General features: G+C 33.5%; 2 protein-coding genes across 3 annotated transcripts; both read right to left on the bottom strand.

Annotated features, from left to right (window-relative positions):
- Positions 1 to 1,154: 1,154 nt before the first annotated feature.
- Positions 1,155 to 5,577, bottom strand: LOC133286338 (translocase of chloroplast 159, chloroplastic-like). Of its 2 annotated transcripts, XM_061483744.1 has the most exons (3): positions 5,418 to 5,577; positions 2,435 to 5,332; positions 1,155 to 1,176 (listed from the first exon to the last, which is right to left on the bottom strand). In XM_061483744.1, the coding sequence occupies exons 1-2, from the start codon at positions 5,515 to 5,517 to the stop codon at positions 2,466 to 2,468; spliced, it is 2,967 nt and encodes a 988-aa protein (XP_061339728.1). In that variant the 5' UTR covers positions 5,518 to 5,577; the 3' UTR covers positions 1,155 to 1,176; positions 2,435 to 2,465. The 2 variants fall into 2 exon arrangements, with proteins under 2 accessions (XP_061339728.1, XP_061339727.1); XM_061483743.1 differs by lacking the exon at positions 1,155 to 1,176 and having other exon boundaries at positions 2,411 to 5,332.
- A 12,198-nt stretch (positions 5,578 to 17,775) lies between these two features.
- LOC133286306 (nuclear transcription factor Y subunit A-7-like) lies at positions 17,776 to 23,481 on the bottom strand. The gene is made up of 6 exons (XM_061483705.1): positions 23,286 to 23,481; positions 21,685 to 21,747; positions 20,203 to 20,342; positions 19,142 to 19,243; positions 18,878 to 19,042; positions 17,776 to 18,443 (listed from the first exon to the last, which is right to left on the bottom strand). The coding sequence occupies exons 2-6, from the start codon at positions 21,710 to 21,712 to the stop codon at positions 18,258 to 18,260; spliced, it is 621 nt and encodes a 206-aa protein (XP_061339689.1). The 5' UTR covers positions 21,713 to 21,747; positions 23,286 to 23,481; the 3' UTR covers positions 17,776 to 18,257.
- Between the last annotated feature and the right edge of the window lie 1,007 nt (positions 23,482 to 24,488).

Here is a 24,488-nt window from a genome sequence, read left to right as displayed (position 1 = left end):
TCAATAAAGAAGCATTTGGTAATTATCATTAAGAGAATTCTAGCATCAATTTCTTTTTTCATATAATACAAAAAAAAAGGACATGGAAAAAACTTACCTCCACAACTGAGACTGAATAGCAAAGAGCCATTTGTTCATAATTTTGGAAATTATAACATTTGGAATCAATTTGCTTCAATGACAGACAAAAAAAAAAAAAACTACGTATGTCCAATATATATCTACAACAGGCATGACACTTGACACCCGAAATTAGAGAGGGGAGTTCCACAGAGCAATGTTAAGACGTCAAACTCCTAAAGTAACAAATGTTGTGATAAGCGCAGAGAAGCTTAGAAGACATTTCATACTCAGCTTCAGATAGATACCAAAACTGTTCAATCTTAACATAATACTAACATAATAGTCAATTTAGGAAGCAGAACAATGAACAATGATATACTTTGCAAGTACTACCAACAAGCAGAATGCAGAAGCATTTAAGCCACGCAAAAAATGTCATACTTATAGCTTTAGTTTGTGATCGAAGGATTATTAGATCAAAGAAACTGAAAGTAACCAGAAATTGCCTTCGGTATTTTTTAGTATCTTTCATCTATGTAAGAGTTGCTCCATCATAGTTTACTTTTATTTTTTTCTTTCAATTCCTTATGTTTCCCCCTTGAGAAGGGAGAGAGGGGACAAGTCATGCATCTTATTGTTATATGAATTTGCATTTTATTTTCAATGGGCAATTTTTCTATGAAGAAGAATTTTATCTACAACATAAAAAGAGGATGATGCTCCAAACTCCTGCACTTTAGGATGTTTCCAAAAATTTTCTTTAATGAGGGACAATCAATAAACAGGGCAAGAAAGAGAGACTATCAAATAGAAGATAGAAGATAAAAGATGAAAGAAAAGCAGATAAGAAATTTTTTCCTTCAAATTATCAAATAACATTTCTAATTCACAAATGAAAAACCTAGTTCTATATATATATATGACCCTCACCAGTCACCACTATAAGACATGTAGTTAGCTTGATGTTATTTTTCTTTGAAATTTCCAAAGTAAGTTCAGGTTCACAGGAATCTGAAGCTTGCATGTCTTGGTACAAAATTTCCAATTATTGTCTTTAGGGTCTTCTCATTTTTAAAGCCACGGTTTTGGTGATCAGTGTTAGTTCTGCAAATCCTGCAACAGATATACAGGTTTAATGTTAATTTTGCTATATTATTTTATCAGGTATTTCTTTGATGAAGAAACCAATATTTCCCATCCTATCTTAGGAGAGAAAATAACGAGTTTACAAGGGAAGTAAAGAAAATCAGAAAACATAAGGCAGACATTTCAGGAAAATAAGAAAATAATCAACGATGCTGAAAAGACAAGAAGCTAAAAAATGATACTAGAAAAATATTCAGGTTTACTAGTTAGGGACAGAACAACTATAACTCGGAAATTAGGAAGCCATCTTAAGCACAGAACAACTATAGTCTATAACTATTCCAAAAGGAGGAGAGAAAAGCCACAGGAAATTAGGGACATGACCAAAACACATTTATTCGGCACAACAAAGAATTCAACTAGCATCTATAGTTGATATCACAGATCCAAACTGAAAGTAATCCACAAATAAAAAAGCACTGGTCATTTGTGCTTGTACCACACTTTTCGCACTTGCTACCAAGCACCAGAAGTTAATATCCATCAGACAAGCTTGTTGCATCACTATGCCATAGCTCTTATCCTACAGGCATGAAGCAATGCCTTCCACTAATACAAATACCAGAGGAAGAAAAACAATACTAATTGGTGCTTGAGTGCATCTCATAATGCAATAGGTACGTATCCTGCATTATGCTGTTGAAATTGATGAATTGTATTTGTATATAGCAAATACTAAATTAATGTTACAGAAGAGGTGATAATATTTAAGTAGCGAGTGCTTTAAGTTGTGTTCATAAAGAAACTGAATAAGAATATGTCAAATAGGTCCAGGAAAAAACATTTCAAACTAAATTTAATTGTGCAGTGGTACACGATATTTTCATCCAATTAACTAGCATCCATTTACCAAAAAAAAAAACCAAGCATCCATCCTCGAATTCATATTTAGGTATCGGCCAGATAAAAGGTCTAAAACAAAGTATGAAGTAGGGTTGTTAAATATTTAACTAAAAACCAAAAGTTCCAACTGCAAAGCAGCAGGAATAAGCACTATAACAGCAAAAGCAGAGTGTTTAACATTATTCAACTAATTGAAGCTAATAAAGCAACTATGAATAAATTTCATGTTGATTCGATCTCAAACCTGGCATAAATTTTTGGGCACACAAAATGTGGCCCAATATAGCAAGAGAACTAATAGTCTAGATAGAGTAAATAACTCACTATTGAAGAAAATAATGAAAATAAGCAACTGGATATGTTCAACTCAAAATCTACTTACTGAAATGGTAACACAAGCAAAAGAACAAAATTTAATAGATTGAAGAATTTCCACTAGCCTTAGACCAGAAGTTTTCATAGATAGCCCTGGCAATTGGAAGAATCGCAAGAAGGGCAATCTGAAGTTGGTCTGAACTACTTGTTCTCACAGAGATCTGTCCACTGAGCTTGTTGTTCAATCCAGCACGAACAGCCATCTTATAAGTTCGTCCAATACAAAAATGGGAATCAAAATTGGCCCCTAAAGCCAATTCCCCTCTCCACTTCACCAGAGAAAGACCCAATGAAGACTGGTCCTGACCAATTGGAAAATCTGCCTCTCTAAACCGCACTTCTACATTGGTGCCATAAGCAGACTCTCCTTTACACCCCACAATCGAAGAGCTGCCCAGTAATACCAAGCGTTTCCCCAGAGCTATCTGATCCTCAACTTTCAGCCCAGTGGATACATTTTCACCCAAAAATGTCACAGATACACCAGCACCAGTTTTATTCCTTTTGAAATTTTTGAATTTTGTCTCAGCCCTAAGAATGTAAGCTAGCTGCTTTCCAATGTTTTTTATGTCAAAGCCAGCCATGCTTGATCCATTCTCTCCATGTTTCCCAGAAACTGAGGAATCCAAGTGGACACTGAAGTCTTTCTTATCCTTTGTGATCTGAACAGCAATAGCTGCTGGGAATTTATTGATAATGGCAAGACTGTGTTCAAGGTTTACACCATCGTAACCACAATCATGGTCCCAACTATGGGTGTCTAACACTGGCCTTGTCAGGAACTGGGAAGTTGGCTCTAAAAAACGGTATCTATAGGCTGGATTATCACTGTCAAAGGATGGTGGCAGGGTCATATCAGGCAATGGAACTGGCACAGCAGCTGGACTACCATTTTCTTGTTCGTCTTCTTCTTCAATGTAACCATAATTGTTTCCATCAGTCTTGCCTTTTTTCTTCATCTCTCTCATCCTTCTTAACTCCTCTTTCCACAGCTTCTTCTGTAGAAGTTTGACCCGATAATCATATTCCTCAAAGTATGCTTTTCGCTGTTCTCTACTAAGCTTAGCAACCTGAGATTTCTTAAGAGGCTTAAATGGCAGGAGCTGGTCATATTCATCTTCATCTTCATCTAAATCAGAATCAGATAAGTCAGCCAACTCAATATCAGAATCCCCATTGTCAACACCACCTTGATCAGCAGGGAGTTTTGGATGGCTACGTGACTGCAATAACCAAGATAAAAAGTATGGAAGTGGTGGGGAGCGGACACGAAAACCAAACAGGTTGTGGTGGTCAAGTGATTCTTGAGTTTTTGAAAGGTTACTGGCTTCAGAGAGAATCTTCATCGAGTAGCATAAGAGCAACAAGAGGGGTCTCCAACTTTGACCATTAGGAAGCACTTTCTGGCCATCTCTATTTTTTCGACAAGAAGGATGGTTTTCAGCAAGAGAAACTGGATTCATAAAAGTTGGATTCATAAGACGCAGGTCCCCAACAGCTTGTCCAATGGTTTGTTGAACTATATGAGTTCTTTGAGCCACAAATACATCATAACTCAATGGGGAACCTGATGGCCCATCTGGGGGGGCAGTGGCAGCATGAGTCAGAACAACTACAGCATTTTGCCATATTGATGGACCAAGGACATTAGAAATTGATCTTAACAGTGGTAGATCATTGAGATCCTTATTTTGTGTGTCCAAACGATCCACATAGAGGACAATATCAGGAGGGGATTTATTTGTTAACTTCTTAACCATAGATAAGACTTTTCTATTGAAACTTTGTTCCATTGCTGATGACTTCAGACCTGGTGTGTCAAAAATCCTTATCTTAACTCCATCAACCATCCCAACAATTTCTGTCACAGAAGTTGTGGCAGGACCATATGCACCAATGCTGGCCTTATTTTCACCAAAAATTGAATTTATTGTAGCACTCTTGCCCACACCTGTCTTCCCAAGAACCAGTATATTTAAAGAAAAATTCAAATCATCTCTTCCTTCTGCCTCAAGCTGGCTAGCACTCTCCTTTGCAGCATCTAGGCTAAATATTTGACCAGTTTGCCTCCCAGCAACAAGCGTCAACCGGTACAGAACCTGAACTGCTATTGATTCTTCAGGAGTAAAACCAAGCCTCCGAGCTAGTCTTAAGAACTTAATCCTGATTTGCTGCAATTTCTCCAATTTCCTCTTTTCTTCTTCACTCAACTGGATATCAGAATTGGTACCAGCTCCGACTGTACTAATGGAAGAACTGAAAAGATTATCATGATTTGAGTCGATGGCAGGTTTACCGGTTCGAAATAACGGTCCCAAACCGGCCGGGCGCTCAACAGAGAAAAGCCTTGATCCATCTTGAGAGGTTATGGTGATACTGCCACCATCTTCTCCAGCTACTGTTGCTCCTTTCAAAAGAGCAGCCAAGGCAGCAGTATCAAACAGCTTCTTACCATCTCCTTCATCATCAGTGTCCTCCGAGTCAGTCACAATCTGACCATCAATTCTCTGAGAGAGATCATGTGAACCATAAGCACCAATGCCTGATTGCTGTTCATGTTCAAGCTCCTCCAAGAACCGCTTTGCAGCTTCAGAGCTTCCAAATATCACTTCTTCACCCTCTTCCTCATCTGACACTGAACCATTAATCTCTGTGTTACCAGGATAATGTTCTTCCCCTTCATCAGCATGAGTCTCTATTTTTATTTCATCTTGCACGGCCTTTACAGTGTCCCTTGGAAATTCTAAAATCTCTTCATCCTTCTCCAAAACAGCAATGTCAACCCCCTTTCCACAGTAATTATCATCAAAAGCTTCTCCTTCAGAAGCATTTTGTTCAATAGGGTCAAACTCATCATCCAACCCTTTAGTTTCAGAGTCATGAAATTCGTCCATGTCTCCACCACCTGAATAATTGGCATCACAATTAACAACAGAATCATCACAACAATCAAAAACCAAATTAGTTTCATTGAGCAGTAAAGGTGTTACCTATTGTGTCCAATTCAACTTCAACTTCATTCAGGATTGCATCCCCATTGGCCTCTACAAATTCCTCTTTATGTTCACCATCATCACCGTTTAGCTCCATTTTCGTGGCGTCCCTCAAAACGACGCCGTCTGAGACTCCGTTGTCGTTGTTGTTATCATCAACATATCCCTCGGCAATTGGGGTGTCAGAAGAATTCAGAAAAGGGGTATCGCTTTCGGTGGAATTTTCATCTGGGTATGAATGAATGGGCATATCCGGCGCCGTTTCGAAGTGTTCGGAGACATTTGGAATAACGTGGGTGTGTTGGTGTTGTTGTTGTTGTTGTTGTTGTTGTTGTTGTGCATCAGCATCAGCATCAGCATCAGCAGTAGAATTATGAGAAAGTGATTGGTTTGAAGGGGAAAAGGGACATTGTGGGTCAGAGACAGAGTCCATTGAAGAGATAAGCTACCAAAGGGAATGGTAATGCAAATGTTGTGTGTTTCAGCGGCACGAGGGGTTTAGGAACCAAAGCTGCTTGGGGTTTGGTTTTTTCAAGAGAGGGATATTCTTATTATAAAATAAATTTACTCCCAATTGTCTATTTAATTATTATTGGATCATTATTTTTTTTCTTTTCAAAAATTTTAAAAACATTTTCTTTCTAATTCAACGGTGATTAGATAAGGAACGAGTTGGTAATAGAATTCTTTGATATTAAAATTAGGGATTATAACAATTATGTTATAGGAACAACATTCCTATCATGCAAGACTACCGACAAAATAAAATTTGTCTCTTTTAATTTTTTATTATTATTTTACTTGTCGTTTTCTGTTGTAGGAAAAAAATTTTGCTGCAACAGGATCAGACGAAAGCCCTTAAAATTATGGCTTTAATGTTTCTAAAGTGAATGTAGATAAGTTATCTACATTCGCTGCTAAAACTACGTTGTTTTGAGTTGAAAAATTAAAAAATTATAATGAAAAAGACTATTATAACCCTAAAATAAATTATAATAACAAAAATACCTTGATTTCCGCCTCAAAACGACGTCATTTTGGGCTCAATATAGATAAGTTATCTACATTGACTGCGTGTCAGAACATGTCGAAGCATTGACCACGTGTCAAAACGTGTCGGAGTCCGTCACATGTCCAACATGCATCTTTTAAAAGAAATCGCATGTCCGTGCTTTGTTGATCACTATATCAAACTTTTCAACAAAAAATGATTGAAGAGAAAAAAAAATTGCTGAAAAGTTTGATCAAACATTGATTAAAGTGATAGTGGATTGATAATAAAAAAAGTAGTAATATGAATATTTTACCTCATATAATAATAGGGAAAAGTATTTCTCCAGTTACTGGAGATAAAGTTATCTTCAGTGAGCTCAAAACAACGTCGTTTAGGAATTATAAGATTAAAATATTATAATGATAAAGACTAATATAACCCTGTAATATATTAAAATTAAAAAAATACAATTATTTTCACCCCAAAACGATGTCATTTGGAGCTCACTGGAAATAATTTATCTTCATTGACTGGAGAAATCATTTACCCATAATAATATCTACATAACAGTGTTTGTATATTTAAAAGATTTTGTTTGTTTTTTTCTTTCTAAAACTACTTTTCCGTTAAAGTTAAAAATAAGAGTTTAAAAAATAAAGTTATAAATTATTTAATAATTATATAAAGTTGCTCTTAGAGTTTTGAAGGGAGAGAAATAAAATAATATTTATTAGGATAAATGATAAAAATTATAAAAATAAATAAATTAAAATAAGGGTATAATTGGAAAATAATTGTAAAAACTCCAAAAAAGTTGACATACATCTTAAAAAAAACTAACTTTAACTTTTTCCTTTATTTCCCTTATAAAAAAGGAAAATATATTTCTCATGTTGTATGAAATAAATTTTCTCATGCACAAAAGTGGGTGGGACCCACTTTTTTCTTTGAATCCCACCAACTTTTTGTGTGTATTGTATGAGATAATTTATCTAATACAACATGAGAAACATATTCCCCTAAAAAAAGTCTTTTATAATAGGGATTTATATGAATAATATTGTAGGAAAGTTATTCTATCATGTAATGTGGGGCCTACTGATTTTTGAAAAAAAAAAAAAAGTAAAACAGTAAAGTTGTTGGCTCTGCTGGAAGGAATGATTTTGTCCTGCAACATGACATAATCGTTCCACTTTATAACAAGAGTTTTTTGTAAAATTATGTTAGACTAAACTTCTATTTATAAAAATAAAAAAACCCTAAAAATAACAGCTTACAAACTCCAAAAAACTATTTTTTTTTTAATACTAAAATAACATCGTTTTGATTAGGGTTGGAAAAAATGGTCAACTCGGCTTGTAACATCCCGTATATATCCAGTTTGTTATCATATCATCGTATTAAGCGGCGCTTAATTTAAAATACGAAATATCTTTTTCTTTTCAATTATGACGTCATTATTCATTACCAACTTGATTACTTAAATCATTTTCCAAAACATCGCCTGCATGTAAATTGCAAAAGACAGCTAACTGAAATACCTCATATAATGAATAACATAATTATGTCTCTAGTCACGGAACAACAACACGTAAACCGGACAACCCTGATAGTTTATACAACTCAAGCTAAAAGGTACTAATATCAAAGCGGCATGGACAAACCCCATGCTCACCAAACAAGGCAGCAAGTCCAAAAAGAGTCTCAACTCAAATATCAATATAAAGACAGAAAACATAAACAGCATTCAATATCCAGTCATGCCTGCATACAGTATATATAATCAGTTAAGCTCCGGCCTCCTGCCGCAAGAGGCATCAGCCCCCAAATTACCTAAACCTGAAATAAACGTCCCCAAACGTGGGGTGAGGTCTCTAAACAAGAAATCTCAGTAAGGCAAGAGGTCCTCAAGGATCTTCCACCCCAAGCTCACTTACATGTGCAATAAAAGTTCCAAAAACAGTTCAACAGTATAAGTTTGAAAATATTGCAATGCAGCAGATAGTCATGTCATGTGTGTTATAGCTAATCTACTGGCCAGAGAGATGCAAGAATACGTCTATTACCCACACTAATGCAAGACGCCACTTGCACCCACCCACAGTGTCACCGTCTTGTATGACGCCACATACTCAGGCTAACTGTCTAAGTGGAACAACACATACATATTATAAGCAATTGCACATAAAGCTCAACAGTGTTTTCAATTATCAAAGCATGTAAACACAGTATGCGTATAAACCATTCCCCCATGGGGTATGGTGGAACCACACAATTGCTAAATCGAGAACACGAAAGCTTACCTCTTAAGCAATCAATCCAAGCCAAGTCCACACAAGCTCAAATGTCCAAACACAGCAGAATCACAATCTGTTTCGGACCAATAACAATATCAATATTCATACTCAACAAGCATACGATATAAAGACAATGTCTTTCCTTTGCGTTCCAAGTCTTAAGGCTTCTCACAAAGCCACAAGCCCTTAAATCGCTTGATTATGACTTAGTTCAATTATTACAAGGTTCAACTTAACCAATCTAGGGTCCACAAACCCCAAACATCATTATGTATGAACAGTGCAGCTATTGTTCTTCGAAAACCCAGAATATCCGGATATTCGTCGGGGGCATATCCGGATATTTCTAACCCAATATCCGGATATTTCGCGGCAGAACTCAGATTCTGCATTTCGCGAGATATCAATCCAAAGGTTCCATTTTTACTGATTACAGAAGCTTAAACATGCATTTCTAGGTGTGTTTAACCTTACTCAACCTTAAGTTATGATCTCTAGCTTGTTACATGCATCAAGGTTCCATTTTTTACTAAGAAAACTCAAGAACAAGAGTGATGATCATACCACAAGCTCAAAACAGAGGTGGATGATGCTCTTTGAGCTCTCATAACAGCTCCACAGGTCAGACCTCCAATGAACACGAAAATGGTGATCAAAGTTGGTCCTTTCACCACCAAGATGGCTCCTTCAAGCCCAAAATGCTAAGACCAAAGCTCCCTCCAAGAGAACCAAGGACTCAGCCAACACAACCCCTCAAACTCAGAACTTAAACCCAGAAATGGAGTCTCCTAGTCACTCCCAAGGCAAGTCCTCACCCACTCAAGGTGTTTTGGAGAAGGGAAAGGTAGAAGAATGGCACCTTAGGCTCACAAAATGAAGAAGAATGCAATGGAACAGTGCAAAAAGGCTGGTCAGCTCCCCAAGGTCACGTAGCAAAAGGAAATGCCTAGGGTTTTGTGCAAAAGTTGTATTTATAGTCGGTTTAAGCTTAATCGCACTGTATTAGCGCTAATTTCTACGCTTAGCATTTTAATCTCAAACTTAGGATTTCGAACCTACTCATTTTTCTAAGATTTATCATATTTTTATTTTATTTTTCGCAGCACCTTTCTGGTACGCGCTTTTCCATAGTCAGTATCATTTCTGGTACCAATTCTCATTATTTTAACTTGAAACTTGTTTTACAAGTTCTATATATTATTCTAGTGACATATACACACTTTTTATAATTTTCCGGGATACTTCATCGGTGCGCATTTATACAGAGTAGTAGAACCGATATCTGCGCTTTTCGTCAGAAAAACGACTTTCAGCATTATTAATTACTTACCATAATTATTAAAGCCTTATAATAATTATTATGGTCAATTATGGAATTATTTTCTAATTTCACATAATTAATTAATTAACGGTGCGAGTTCTTACACGGCCCAAACTATTTGCAACCCGAAAAAAACAAGGCGGGTTGAGATTGGCTCGAAACAAAAAAAAAGAGCTAGAAAACCCAACCTGAGTCAGGTTAGGGTTGGCTCGAAAAAATTGTGGGGAGGGGGGATAACCTTTGTCACACTCATCTGGTGCATATAGTGAGGAAGCTAAGGAAATGATTTTTATTTGATATAAGATATTTACTCAAAGAAAAACACTTGATATAAGATATTTACTCAAAGAAAAACACTTGATATAAGATATTTAGTTGTAGAGTGTAATTAAATCAACAAGTTACAAGATCAAAACAACAACTCAAAATACATCACAAAAAGTTCCAATACTTCTTTAAAAGTTTCCAAACATAACATTCCAAGTCCAACAAGACATATTGCTAAACCAAATCAAGTTTCATGAGCATTAGATAATGCTAAACATAATGCTATTCCAAATTCCTGTTGTATTTTTTTAACAAATAAAAAAAGGATAACTGCGAGCTGACCCGTTTGACCCGCAGGTTGACTCGATTTTTTTTCGAGCTAACTCGGGTTGTCAGCTCATTTTTGACAATCCAACTTGACTCATTTTATGTAGGTTACAAGCCAACCGATGGATTGGTTCATTTTTGCCATCCCTAATTTTCATACACAAGTAAAATATTTGGGAATATTGTTTCTTATTGGTAAAATGATTTTCATAAACCATGGGAAAAACACGAATATACTGAATGCATTAATAATATTGTGTATGATTAAATGACATTCAATAATAGATATGATTAATTTATGTATGATTAAATGTCAGAATCATTACGCAAAAAAATGTCAGAATCGATAAAATCATTCAATGTAGTTATGTATGAATTTATAAATTGATACCGTCATGCATTTATATTAAATGATACTATAATGATTATTATAACTGCAATTTTGCGATTTTTATAATATAATTGTGCAAATTATGAAAATGTATCATAATGATTATTTTAACCAAATGTCATAATTTTTTAAATTTACCATTTTTCAATTAGCTGCTTTTAATCTAAATTAAAAAATAATAATTTAAACGAATGTCTTTACTAATGATTCAATTAGCTTGTTGCTCCCAATTACTCATATTCATTCCCAAAATGGTTTAGCCTAATCATTTATTAAATGTCTCAAATTATTAGTTAAATTATTGCTTATGAGAACAAAATGTTCTAATTTCAGTAGGGGGATATGATATTTTACAATGTTATTAAACTCGATCCGAGCATCGACTCGATCGGAGTATTGAGTTATTGGGTCACTGGTCGGACCGGTTGACTCGGATATATATAGATATATAAAAATAAATAAATATAAATATATAAATTCAATTATATTTTCCATATCTAAAATGAATTAAACAAGGTTCATTAAATAAACTAAAAACAAGAAGCATAAATAAATAAAAATACATGTTGTTATTATGTCAATTTAAATTGCAACTCAAAATCTCCATAAACATACATCTCAATGACATTGAACTTATATTTTTCAAATTCAACTACATTAAAAATGACATATGTCACATTATCTTAATTTATTATTCCACAAATTGCTTCAGTACACTACTGGAAAAGTCGCGAATAGCAAGGGAAATTTGCGAGGGAAAAATTCCCTTGCAAACTGCGACGGAATTTACAAGGGAAAAACAACTGCGAGGGAAAGTAGACAAGATTTTCGTTACTACATTGCCGTCGCAGAATCCCTTGCAGTTCGGTCGCAATTCCCTCGCAATTTGCAAGGGAAATCGAATCCCTCGCAAGAATCATAAGTCTGTGACGGAAACAGCGAGGGAAAAAATTGGCGACGGAAGTTCCCTCGCAAAATTTAGGATCTGAAAATTGCAACTGAAAATTCACAATTTCCCTCGCAAAATTTGAGATCATTGTAGAAGAGTATACTAGCAAATAAAATTACAAAAAGTTTTTAAAATGAGTTCTACATTTTTTTTGACAAGATGAAACAATTTTGGTTTTTAATTTTTTTTTTGAATGCATGACCCGACCGGGTCACCGATTTTGGCTGAGTTTGACTGATTTTCTTCAGATTTTGACCGGATCGATACATGATCGGTCCAATACTTGACCCGAACCGATCCGATGACCGGTTCACCGGGTTCCAGGTCAGCCGAGTTTTACAACTATGGTATTTTACGTGCAATATCATAGCAATAAATTATCATAAATTCTTTTCATTACAATTAGTTTGTGGTTAGAAGACAACTTTTTAAACGTGCAATTTAGGTTTTGATTACTCAACCACAAGGTCCACAGATAAGTCTGAAAAAATTTGAGAATATATATTGGATATTAATTTCCTTGTATAATATTTAGAACTAATGATTGGAGATTTAGTTTAAAGCAAGATTCGTTGATTGCCATTTTGATAAATTAGTCTTTCCAACATTATGAGGGAATAAGCAGTTGTAAAAAAGATTGTTCGCTTGCATTTTCATTATTTCATTTAGATTCTCGCATAAAACAATATAAACTTGAAGTTCAAAAGATAAATCTTTTGCAAAATATTGCTAATGAACGACTAAATTATTTTACTGACCTACCAAGAGTTATCAAATCTCATATTTAATATGTAAAAGCTCCAATTCATACTAATGCTCTAGTAAGACAATCTATTAGAGAAAGTGAAACTAAATCACACAGAAAACATGGAAGACCAATCGATTCCAAGGGGGGGAAAATCCTCAAAAAAAAAAAATGGGCAAATGATAAAGATGGTCATAACATGGAGACAATTGCTCGTGAAAATTCCAAAGATATAACTTTCATAAAATCTCAAGGGAGGTTCAAGTATCTGAAAATAATAAAAATAAAGATATCTCGATTATTTATGTCACTATAGGAAAAATATGAAACCAAAAATGTAGAGTTGTCGATAATATTTTTGCATATAATGTTTGTTGAAATAATGAATCAAGACGAGAATCATGAACATGGATATGTTGATGAATGTAAATGGAGAAATGATTAACCAAAATAGAAAGATGGAATTCAAGCATAATTGAATTCACTTGAAAACACAAAGATTTTGGACCTATAGTCCAAACATACGAAGGTGTAAAGTTAGTGAGGTACAAATCCCAAGATGTAGCTCAGTTGGTAAGCGGACTGCAGCTCAAGGGTTGGACTCTAGTGGCTAATGAAGTCATGGGTTCAATTCTTGCGAGAAGCACTTTGGGGCCAGCGGTAAAAATCTTTTCGCTCCAAGCCACGAAGGGATTAGTCTCATTCTACGTGATAGGGACCCCTGAGTTCACTCAAACAAAAAAAGAGTTAGTGAGGAGCAAATGAGCTTTTGTGCGAAAACATAAAGAGAAAAATGAAGTTGTAAGATATAGCACAATGATTTTTGTAAAAGCTTGGCATTGATTATATGGAAACATATTCTTTTGTGGTTGGTGTAATCACCTTTAGATATCTTATTAATCCGACAATACTTGAAAAACTTGACATGCATCTAATGAGTGTTGTTACCGTTTATTTTTATGACTTACTAGATAGTGAAATTTATGTGAAAATCTTCTAATGATTCAAAATTCCTGAAAGACACAAAAATTCTCAAAAAACAAATTGAAGCAATTGGGGGGGGGGGGAGGGGGATATGCTACAATCACCTTAATAGAATATTTATTCATCAATTAACTTATACAAAGAAAATTTTAAAGTGATTTTACATGGATAAAGCGCATTCATTGAGTACCCCAATGGTTGTGAGATCGCTTGACATAAATAAAGATCAATTTTGATCCCATGAAAATAATGAAAAATTTCTTGATTCTGAAGTGTCATATTTTAATTCAATTGGGACATTAATGTATAATATGATGAAAAAATTAATTAGTTATACGACTCAATTAAAGGGATATATTATGAAAGATTACATGTATTCTTTTTTATTTTATCCGATTTTTGTCCTAATGGATTTTCTAATCTTAATTTTTTTTGAAGTAGTATCATTAAATGCTTATTTATAAGTGGATCCTTCATTTTCTAACCTTTAATCTTATCCATCTTATTCTTACATTTTTCTCCTCCCTATTTATAAGTCTATTAACAAGATTCAATCCTTCTCCAACATGAACACACTATAATAATGAAGGATATTTATACGATCCATACAAAGCTGGATTCGAACAAGATATTTATTCACAAGTGGAAGCTCAATTATTTTGTGGCATTCAACAAATTCATCCAGTTATATTTTAGCATATTTATTTACTAAGGCATTGCTTACTTCATGTTTTGAGAAATCGGTATATAAGATTGGGATGACATATTAAATGATATTATCATTAAGAGAAATAAAATATGTACTACATGAACTCTTTTTTCTTTAACCAAGATTTTGTTCCATTTGGTTTTATGATAAGGTTTTTAATGAGGAAACTTCACGTATTACTAAAAATGTATACCATTTTTTTTTTCTTTTTTTGGATATATGTATACTATTTTCCTTTCATTAGGATTTTTTCCTAGTATTGATTTAACATGATTCGATGAACATCATCTTAATGGACAGGGAGTGTTATTATAACATTGATGTGGATGTCAATAACCCCAAAAGAAATAAAACTAAAATGTATAATTTATAAGAATTTATGAGAATAAATCTTGTACCTCATATAGGTTAATTATGTGCTATTAGAAGGATTAAATTTTGTTATTTATTTCATTATAACTCATGATGGTTGAGAGCTTACAAATATAACTTATGTACAAAACACATATATAGACAAATATTTGAAGGAATAACCTTGTGACACGCTTAATTTTTAAATATTAATATAGGAGTTGATTCGTTTTTATTTTCTTTGCAAATGTACAAAACACGCTTGTAAGTAAATCTTTATTTCAAGGAGTATTCTAAATTCATTTTTATTTTTGGCTTTGCTAATCGACCTAATTACTTCAAATAATAAATAATAACGATGTATCTGAATTAAATGAAAAAAATATTATTTCAATAATTAACAATATGAATATTAATTTTTTAACAATCGATTATAATAAAAGCGTATTTATGGTTGTTAGATACATGAACTGGAAAATAATTTGAAAACAACATTGTTTTATATTATGTAAAAAATTGCTTTCGTATTAAATTATGTAAAAAGTTTAAGTGTGTATGAAAATGCTTTATTTTTTTGCAAACTCCCCCTCTGTCGTAAAAACTGTTTTGAACAAAATATGATATGTTTTGGTTCTATTTTTTGTTGAGATTTTTGTATTCAAAAGACTTTATATTCATACTAAAAATTTGGGAAAAATATTTATCATTTTAAATAATACAACTTTATTTAAATTGAGAAAACAGAAGAGTGAGGGAAAGAAAACAGCAAGATAGAAAAGTATAAATAAAAATTTTACCGCAATTTTTATTTTAATTAATAATGCTGAAAATATTGCGTTTTGATTTTATTTTTAAATTTAAACATATTTCTAGGAAAAATAAAATAGGGTTTTTCGTAATTATTAATAAAAATAAAAAATATTTTACTAAATTATGTAACCCTTAAGTGGTTATACAAAGAGAAAATGATGAAAAAAAGATTAAAATTATTTTTTTAGAATGCGATATTGAAATTTTAGTATAAGGTGGCTGACTTTCATTGCTTTTCACTCCGCCGCCATTTCTGTTCATTTTCTCCGCACATGAGCCAAGAATTTTTTTGGCCCCACACTTTTTTCTTTTCTCGTATCTACCCTCATCCTAGCGGCAGAAAGTATAATTTTCAGGAAATTAAAATAACTCTAATTTTTTTTTTCTGGGGCAATTCCTGCTTATTTAGATGAGATTAATCTCTATCGTGACATAAAGCATAAAAAATTTGTCACTGCTTTGCCTAAGAACAGAACTAAAGACCTTATAGACCGCACAATCTGCTTCTTAAACACAACTCACTTACCAATTGTGTTAACCTTAAGAATTAAATAACTCGTATTTTATGTCTATTCCATTAGGGACTACTAAGAAAGTTTTTTAGGAAAAAAAATATTATTCTGATTTTTTTCCTTGGTTTGATACCCTAAATAATCTTTTAAATATTTTACTATTTATTATTAATATTCATAAGAAAATTTATTATGAATTTAACTATTAATAAATGCTTAAGAAGTCAATTTTAATGCCATTTCTATAAGAATACTAACATGCTAAACTTTTCATTGCAGCCTACAATAATGGCAACTTTTATGGCGAGTGCATTTCTTGTTAATTTTTATGTTACAAACAATTCACTAAATAAAAAATAAAAAAATCTTGGCCGTATAAAAAAAACTTTGTTAGTAGAGACAAAATTTACTTCGATAATTTATACGCCTCGATCCTTTCTTCTACGCTTTACTTGTGCAGTGTAGAAATAAAGCAAAGAGATTGTATAATGTAAGATGTAATGGCCAACATTATTGAAGTTTTCGGTTTGGATTTCTCGGATGTGTCACTGTCACATTGGAACAAAGTAGAGAATTTGCTTTATGTTTGGTAGACTAGTAGTGTAGGAAGGATAACGTAAAGGATGGAAATTCTTTAAAGTTTTGTTTGGTCATGGTCTGGTCAGTACGTGTGTTTATTTTCACCCTTTTATTGCTCATCTCAATTCAAAGGTCAATTATCTGTTACTTCCCTGCTCAAACCATCATCTAAATTATTCTCGAATCTAAAATCCATGAATTTTGGGTCACGTATTATATACCAACTTTTTATAAATGAATTTATTTCTCTCATATAATAGGATATGAGACAAACAAAGTGAAATATACTAATTTTTTTAAAAATATATATATATCTTTTTATGTGAGTATAACATGAAAAATAAATCTCATATAACATTAGCGTACAATTTCTAACATTAGCGTACAATTTCTTTTTTATAAAAGATCGTCATGAACTCCAGATAGTTTTTCATTTATTAGAGAAGCTTACACATTTCTTGGCAAATATAAGCTTGAGACAACATACCAACAACTCCATTGGGGCATGTAGTATAAACAAGCCCAACTTGTGAACTTTGCAACCAATATGCTGAAAGAGTTTATCATTTATTAGGTCAATGCCCCAAAGTAAAACCTCTCTGGGTTTTCTGGACTTGCTTCCTCTCTCTTCACATACATGATCCAACAAAGAAACAGCCAGCAAAATGAACTCAGTTCGGCGGACCAACTCGCCCTGTTGTGTTTATACAATCCACTCTCAAAAACGGGACGAGCTTATTTTTTAACGGGTTGATAACAGGGAGAAGCAGGTCAAGACGAATCAGTGTAAAATAAATTCGGACTGGCGGACCAACCCACCCCACCTGCCAAACGGGGCAGGACGGGCCAGGCTTTTTAGCCAACTTTTAAGGGCAGGGCAAGGTAGGGAGAGTCGGCTCGTTTTTTGACATAATAACAGAACCCCGTCCACTTTGTCACCTCTAAAAATAACCACGCGCCAGATCAAATTGAACCCTCCCCCACTTATCTATAAATAAATCAAAACATAGATATCAACATTTAAACCTCTTGGGCTCTTGACCAGTTGGTTCACTGCCAAAATATAAATAAAGATCAATTTATAATTCAATCTAGACAACAAATGTAAACCTTTTTTCTTTTTATCTGCTGTTGTACCAAACTTCACCAATCCTGGTTTTATTAAACTATTTGAACTTATCATCCTCTTCACTAACAACAGAACAAAAGATAAGTACAACTGCTAATCTCTCTCACAAGCTAAATAAACATAATGCAACCAAACTATCCTAGGTTTGGATAATCTCTAATCTTTCTATAATACTAAATAGTACAAAGAAATGCCCACACAATAAAAATCTCACCTACAAAGGCTAGAAAGGATCACATTGGGATACTACTTGATTGAATCACTTCAATTTACATTTTACTTGTTTTGTCTTGCAACCTCCCTAATAGAACTACTACACAAAACCTACATATAGACCCACATCCATGGGGTTGTACATTGCCAGAATGAAACAATGGCAAGATATCTGAGGCTGTTGTTGGTTGGAGACTGGTCTCATGATATAGACATACAACACATCTCGGCAGTCTGTGGCATCAACATTTCTCTAGTTTTAGGATGTTCTATCTGATGGTGCAAGATCATTTTTATCAGAATTGAGATTGATATTGGACTGTGAGTTTTCAGTTGATGAAACCTCGTTCTGTTGATTCTCATTATTCTTTGAATTCAGAAAACGACCTCCACATCCCCTTGCTCTTCTCAATGCATGCAAATGTCGAGATTCATGCAAGTATGGCTGAAATATTTGTTCAAAGATCGGGTAAGTACATCCATAGAAGATTCATGGGAGCATGTGAGTCAAATAAATCTATGGAGGCAAACAAAATCAACATCAACATCAAGAAGCTAGCAGCTGACAACACAAACTTTCAGGAAGCTTCTTCCCTTCATTTTCCTCTTTTTAATAACTTATTTTTTAAGAAGCTTAGCACAACGGTTGATGTTGTCGCTGTGTGGAGGTCACAGATTTGATTCATATAATCAGCTTCTTGCAAAATACAAATGGAGCTTACTATAGACTCACACAATGGTTTTGATCCTTCCCTGAACCCTACGCATAGTGGAACTTTATAAGCACTAGGCTGCCCTTTTTTAATTATTATTTTCTTCTTAATCAACTTTTGGCATCATTAAAAAGAACCATGAGAAAGGATAGGGATAATGATATACCTTCCGATTCCTTGTAGCTTTTTTTTCTGATTCAGCTTTCGCACGGGACTGCCTTCGTCTTAATATACCATGATACTGTTTTGCATTGACAAACACAGGCTCCTCAACTGCATCAGTTGGCAAAGGAACACCTGCTTGTTGAATTCCCATTAATTGAAGATGGACCTGGCATAGGATATGGTTCAATAATATGAGGGTCAGAAAAAAGGTTCAGACAAGAAGCCACAATATCACAAACATCAACATCAAAAAATTAGAATGAACCATTGGATGTCCACCATAGTGTTGTGGGGGATAAGGTTGTGCATCATAGGGAGCAAAGATGCTTCCATAGTACGGATCTGGATATGGATAAGCAGCTGGTGCCTTCAATTAGATAAGAAAGCAACAGAAATTAGTAAAGTGCAAACAAAGTTTAAATTCTAAACTCCGATGGGACTGAAAAACCAACAGCAATGTAGCAACAAGATCAAATGTTCAGAGGAGGGGGGCGCAAAAGTAATTCAATTGCCTGACCAAGTCTGAGCAGCCACTTCTTACTTCTTTGATATCACATCAAGATAACAACTGGCACCAGTACTTGCTCAGGCAATCATTCATTAACCTTCAATCGCCAGGTCAAAAAACTCTGGTTACTTCAAGAAATCAACCTCAAATCACCAAACATAGCGTCTAAGGTAACTTAATTTACACAGCAAAACTACAGATTGCAATGCAATTGATCATTATTTGTCAGATCAGAAGTCTTAAAACTATCCCAGACTAAATTAAGTGCTGATAAAAAAAAAAGTAGTTTTTAATAATTTCAAGAAAATTCCAGTGTAAGGTATTCCTTTCATATAATAATTTAAAAAAAAAATTCATTGTAATTTGTTAAGACACATGGCAAAAGTCCCTCTTTCACAGTTCAGACAAGGAGTGCTAAGAGCTAACTCATTCAGAAATTACAAGTCATGACTAGATATTAGATAATATTCAGAACCGATCTTCTTCAATGACAAAACAAAATAACCACTATGTATGTATATCTCTTATAACTACAACAGGTAAGCCATGTGAAATAGCATCGAATGACTATTACCTATAGAAAAGCAAAACATTCTTAAGGATTTCTTGAATTAATTAATAACTAAGATAATGTATATCATCTGACTGCCGACCCCAACTAATTTGGGATAAAGGTAACGTTGTTGTTGTAATTAGTTACTAAGATGCCAGCTCCAATGAGAGCACTGAGGATGGCAAACCACTGAAGAAACATATTTTGTTTTATACTTTTTTAAGACAAAATGTAAATAAAGCCCGTTGAAATGTTAAGTTCATACCATAGCATGCCCAGTTCCAAGCTGTGGAGGTGTTGCATACTGAATATTCTGAGTACCGATACCTGCTTGAGAAATTCCATTTGCAGATAAAGGCTCCTGCATCTGTGATTCTGACTGCTGCTGCCCATCAGCTTCATTATCTGGACAACAATTTGTTAAATAACTTCAGGCTTCAGATATTATTTTTTTGCATTTTTTTGAGGCCAGAGGGATAGGAATTAGGAGTAGGACTAGTAAGATGCATCAGTTTATGAAAAACACAAAACTTCAGATAGCATGGCAAAGAAGCTCAATAAAAAATTAATAAGATAAAAACTGAAAAGTCAATCTAGTGAATAAAGGGCCAAGAAGCTAAGCAAGGGATGACATTTTTACTCTGCAGGTACAACAACCAGAATGCAGAAGTATCTATTCCACTAGGAACACAAAAGCTCCAGATTTATGTATAGTTTGTATGTTTTAAAAGAAACAGAGGTTGCTGTATATAATCAGTTTGAAAGAAACTGAGAGAGAAAAGAGATACTCTTTGAATGGAATTTTCTGCCCAAATCTCTCAAGTACTACATAAAATTGGCTTTTATAATTTAATTCCTTTCTTATTTTATTTTTTTGTAATTTACTAATTTTTATTTTCTTTTGGAATGAAGTGAAGTCTTTGTTATTCTTTTTTTTTTTTTTGTTGGGGGGGGGGGAGGTATATGACTAATGCACACAACTTTGGCTTAAAAGATAACTTCCTCTGCTACAGAAAAGGAGTAAGTTCCGTCAAACTCCTATAGTCTTAAACTAATGACTTTTTTCAAAAATCACTGAAAGTCAAAGGCAACTGTTGCACAAATTATTTTAAGATTAAAACGGATACCAGATAAGCAAACACGGGACTTGCTAAAATTGGAATAAATAAGTTTTGAAGTTAAGGTAAAATAAGAGGATTAAGTTTTGAAATAAAACAATATGTGGGTCTCTCTGTGTACACTACATCTTTCTTAATAGCCTCCCACCATGTCTTTTTGTTCCTATTTTTAAAGGGGCAACTTCACTAAATTCACAATTACCAGGGCCTATGTAGGTCATCATCTTACATTCCCAAGCCATCTTAAGTGGTTTTCCATTTCATCTTCTCCATAATGATCTCATTTCCTACTCTAATCCATTGTGTTTGTCCATACATCAATCACACAATATCCTGATTTTGGTGATCTCCATCTTTTGCTCATTATTATTATTGTAGTTCAATACCCATATAGGGAACACCTTAGTATTAGCACAACTAGTTCATCCAGAATCCATGTCAAATTGCTAATTTATGTTTAATAAATTTTCTTCCAATAATGACCACATTAGACAAAAAAATGCAAAAAGAGTTTTTTCCATAAACTGTTCACTATCAGGAAATGAATGTAATCCGCTTCTTACCAACAAAAAAGGTGGCATAAAAATTAAATTGGAAAAAGGAGGTTTTTTTTTTTTTAACGTAGATACCTGTGAGTTCATGAGTAGAAGAAGTCATGATTTCTTGATCCACATGCAACACAGTGTCCAAATCTGGAAGCAGAAAAAGTTAACAGAATTCAAGAGTATAGCAGTAAACTATGCAGAAAAAACAGAGTCCAGGAAAAAGAAATGAAGAAAATTAACAGAAGCTAATAGTCTATGTAATTATAATTTCGTCAAATGAAAAAACTGTTATCATTTGTAAGTACTATGTAAGTATGTCCATACAACCAGAAAATAAAAATGAGAGACAAAAACTAATATCCAAGTCCGAATGGAGCTCACAAATGAGGGATAGAGCCGGACAAACACTTAACGATATAAAAAAAATTGATGCTAATCAACAAAGTCACCAAGTTGCTATAATTGTTATAGATATTTGTTAGCTCTCTAAGCATAAGTAGAAGGAATATAGATTAAAAAAACAACAACTTAAGTTCAGAACAACAATATCAAGAAAGGAACATAAGCTAAAGGAACCTTGCAACAAGTTTGTATGCTAGTTTAGCATGCTCGGGTAATCAGACATTTAATGTAGCAACTATTACAGCAGCTATGGTAGTGTTGAGTATAGCAAGTCATAATCTATAGATCACGAGTAGATGGACTCTTGCCATTAGGGATAACAATCGGATCGATCATACGGATTTTGGATTGGACTATAAAGGATGGATCAAATTTAAACCATTGATCCATTTAAGATATGCTAAAAATTATTAAAAATAAATCACAAAAAATGTATCAATCCAACAAAGCAAGTAAAGGAAAACTGGTCACATTCAAAATAAAAATTGACATTTATTCCTCATAATGAGTTTTAACCTAATAAAAAAAAATCAGTGCAAAATTGAATACCAATGGAAATAGATTCTCTCATGTCCCATAACCACATATGAGATCATCATTGCCGTTATACTTCCTCACACTGTATCTCACTCTAGTCTCTCATCAGCATTGATTTATCTATAGACGGTTAAGATCATCTTCACATGAGGTCAGGTGACATAAAGGATCCATTCACTTCTCTCCCAAAACTAGAGAAAGAGAGAACGGCACGTCTTATTTTAAACATGCAGACCCATAATCAATATTAACCGATTTAACAAACTGACAATTATAAATTTGCAATCAAAAACAGTGACAAAATTCACACTTGGCATCTATTTCTAACGTGTCAATTCTTAATCCAATACCACCAAGTTCAAGATAAAATGTTCATAAGCATAACCATCCACAAACATAAACAAAGAAGTCAGAATAAGCCCAACAAGTACAAAACTTTTATTCTTTTTAATCACCTATCCGATTCAAACAACCACAGAAATTAAAAACCCAAAAAAGATAATTTAAAAGGGGATGAACACGAAGGACCTACCATATAATTAAAATAAAAATCCTCTCTTTCTTTTTTTTCAAACCAATTTTTGCTTGAGACAAGTTTGTGGGAGATAAATTAAAAGAAAAAAAAGCCCCAGAAACAACAACCCCAAAAAAGATTCGAAATTGGGAATGGGAGGTTATTGTTAAGGTCAGTTTCAGAGCACCCCAAAAAAAAAAAAAAAAAAGGCAAAAGGAGGAGAAAAAATAACCTTTCGAGAAGGGAAAGCGTTGAAATCTGGAATTAGTAGAGGCTTGAATTGAATTGTTGTTGTTGTTGTGGTTGGAATTGGGAGAGAAAGAAAAAAAAAGGATGTTGTGGAAGAAACAGAGCGCAGCTGAGAGAAGAAGAGACACACTCACAACATAGGACTGTGTCGCAGCTGCCACCTATCCACACTACACCCACCCAAATCACAAATCACACAAATAAAATAAAGCATTTAATTCTACTTTCGTTTTCTTGCTTTTAAAAATTTTCATTATAAGAAATTGTTTCATAAAATAGGAATATCGAAGTCAAGAAATGAAGAAAATCTATTTAATGAATTTTGTTTAAAATATAAATTTTAAAAGACAACATCATAAACATGGTTGGTTGATTTTATTTTATTTTTGTCAAAACAAAAACTTTGCTTCAGATAATTCCTAATTTTGTAAAAAATTAAGAAATACTTTGAATGAAATGATGACACGATGACAAAATATGCTTAGTAAGACCATATGAAATTTATGACACGGTGACAATATAATTTAAAAATTATAAATATCTCCTTACAGTTACAAAGCCCATTTCAATCGAGTCCTTCTAGGAACCTAACTATAATTACCTATTTATAACATTTAAATTATATAGATTTATATAAGAGTTCGTTTTTTTTGCAGTTACTGTTATCTGCAGTAAATCCAATACGACGTTGTTCTGAGGCGAAAATCATCGTGTTTTTGTAATTTTAATTTTTTTTAGGGTTATAATAGTCTTTATATTTATAATTTTTTATGATTTCAATATCAAAACGACGTCATTTTGGGAATAAATGCAGATAACTTATCTGCATTAACTGCAGAAATATTTTTCCCTTTATATAAAGGGTTCTCTTTTCCTGCAGTTACTGCAGATGAGGTATCTGCAGTAAATCAATATGACATCGTTTTGGGTAGAAATCATGGTGTTTTTCTAATTTTAATTTATTTCAGAATTATTATAGTCTTTATAATAATAATTTTTTAATCTCTTAATTCCAAAACGATATTGTTTTGGAAGTAAATACAGATAACTTATCTGCACTAACTGCAAAAAAAAAAAATTCTGATAAAAAATTTAAAAATACAATGACATACGAATTAATTTTATAAAATAATGTGCGAATTTAGTTTAAATTCTTTCCAAAATAACATGCGAATACAGGTTGATC

This window comes from Gastrolobium bilobum, unplaced genomic scaffold (assembly GCF_033153095.1).
Source record: "Gastrolobium bilobum isolate Gb01-03AN ecotype WA unplaced genomic scaffold, APGP_CSIRO_Gbil_v1 utg1891, whole genome shotgun sequence".
In the NCBI taxonomy this organism is placed as follows: Eukaryota; Viridiplantae; Streptophyta; class Magnoliopsida; order Fabales; family Fabaceae; genus Gastrolobium; species Gastrolobium bilobum.
The sequence above is the reverse complement of the archived record's forward strand: the minus strand, read 5'-3'. Positions and strand labels throughout refer to the sequence as shown.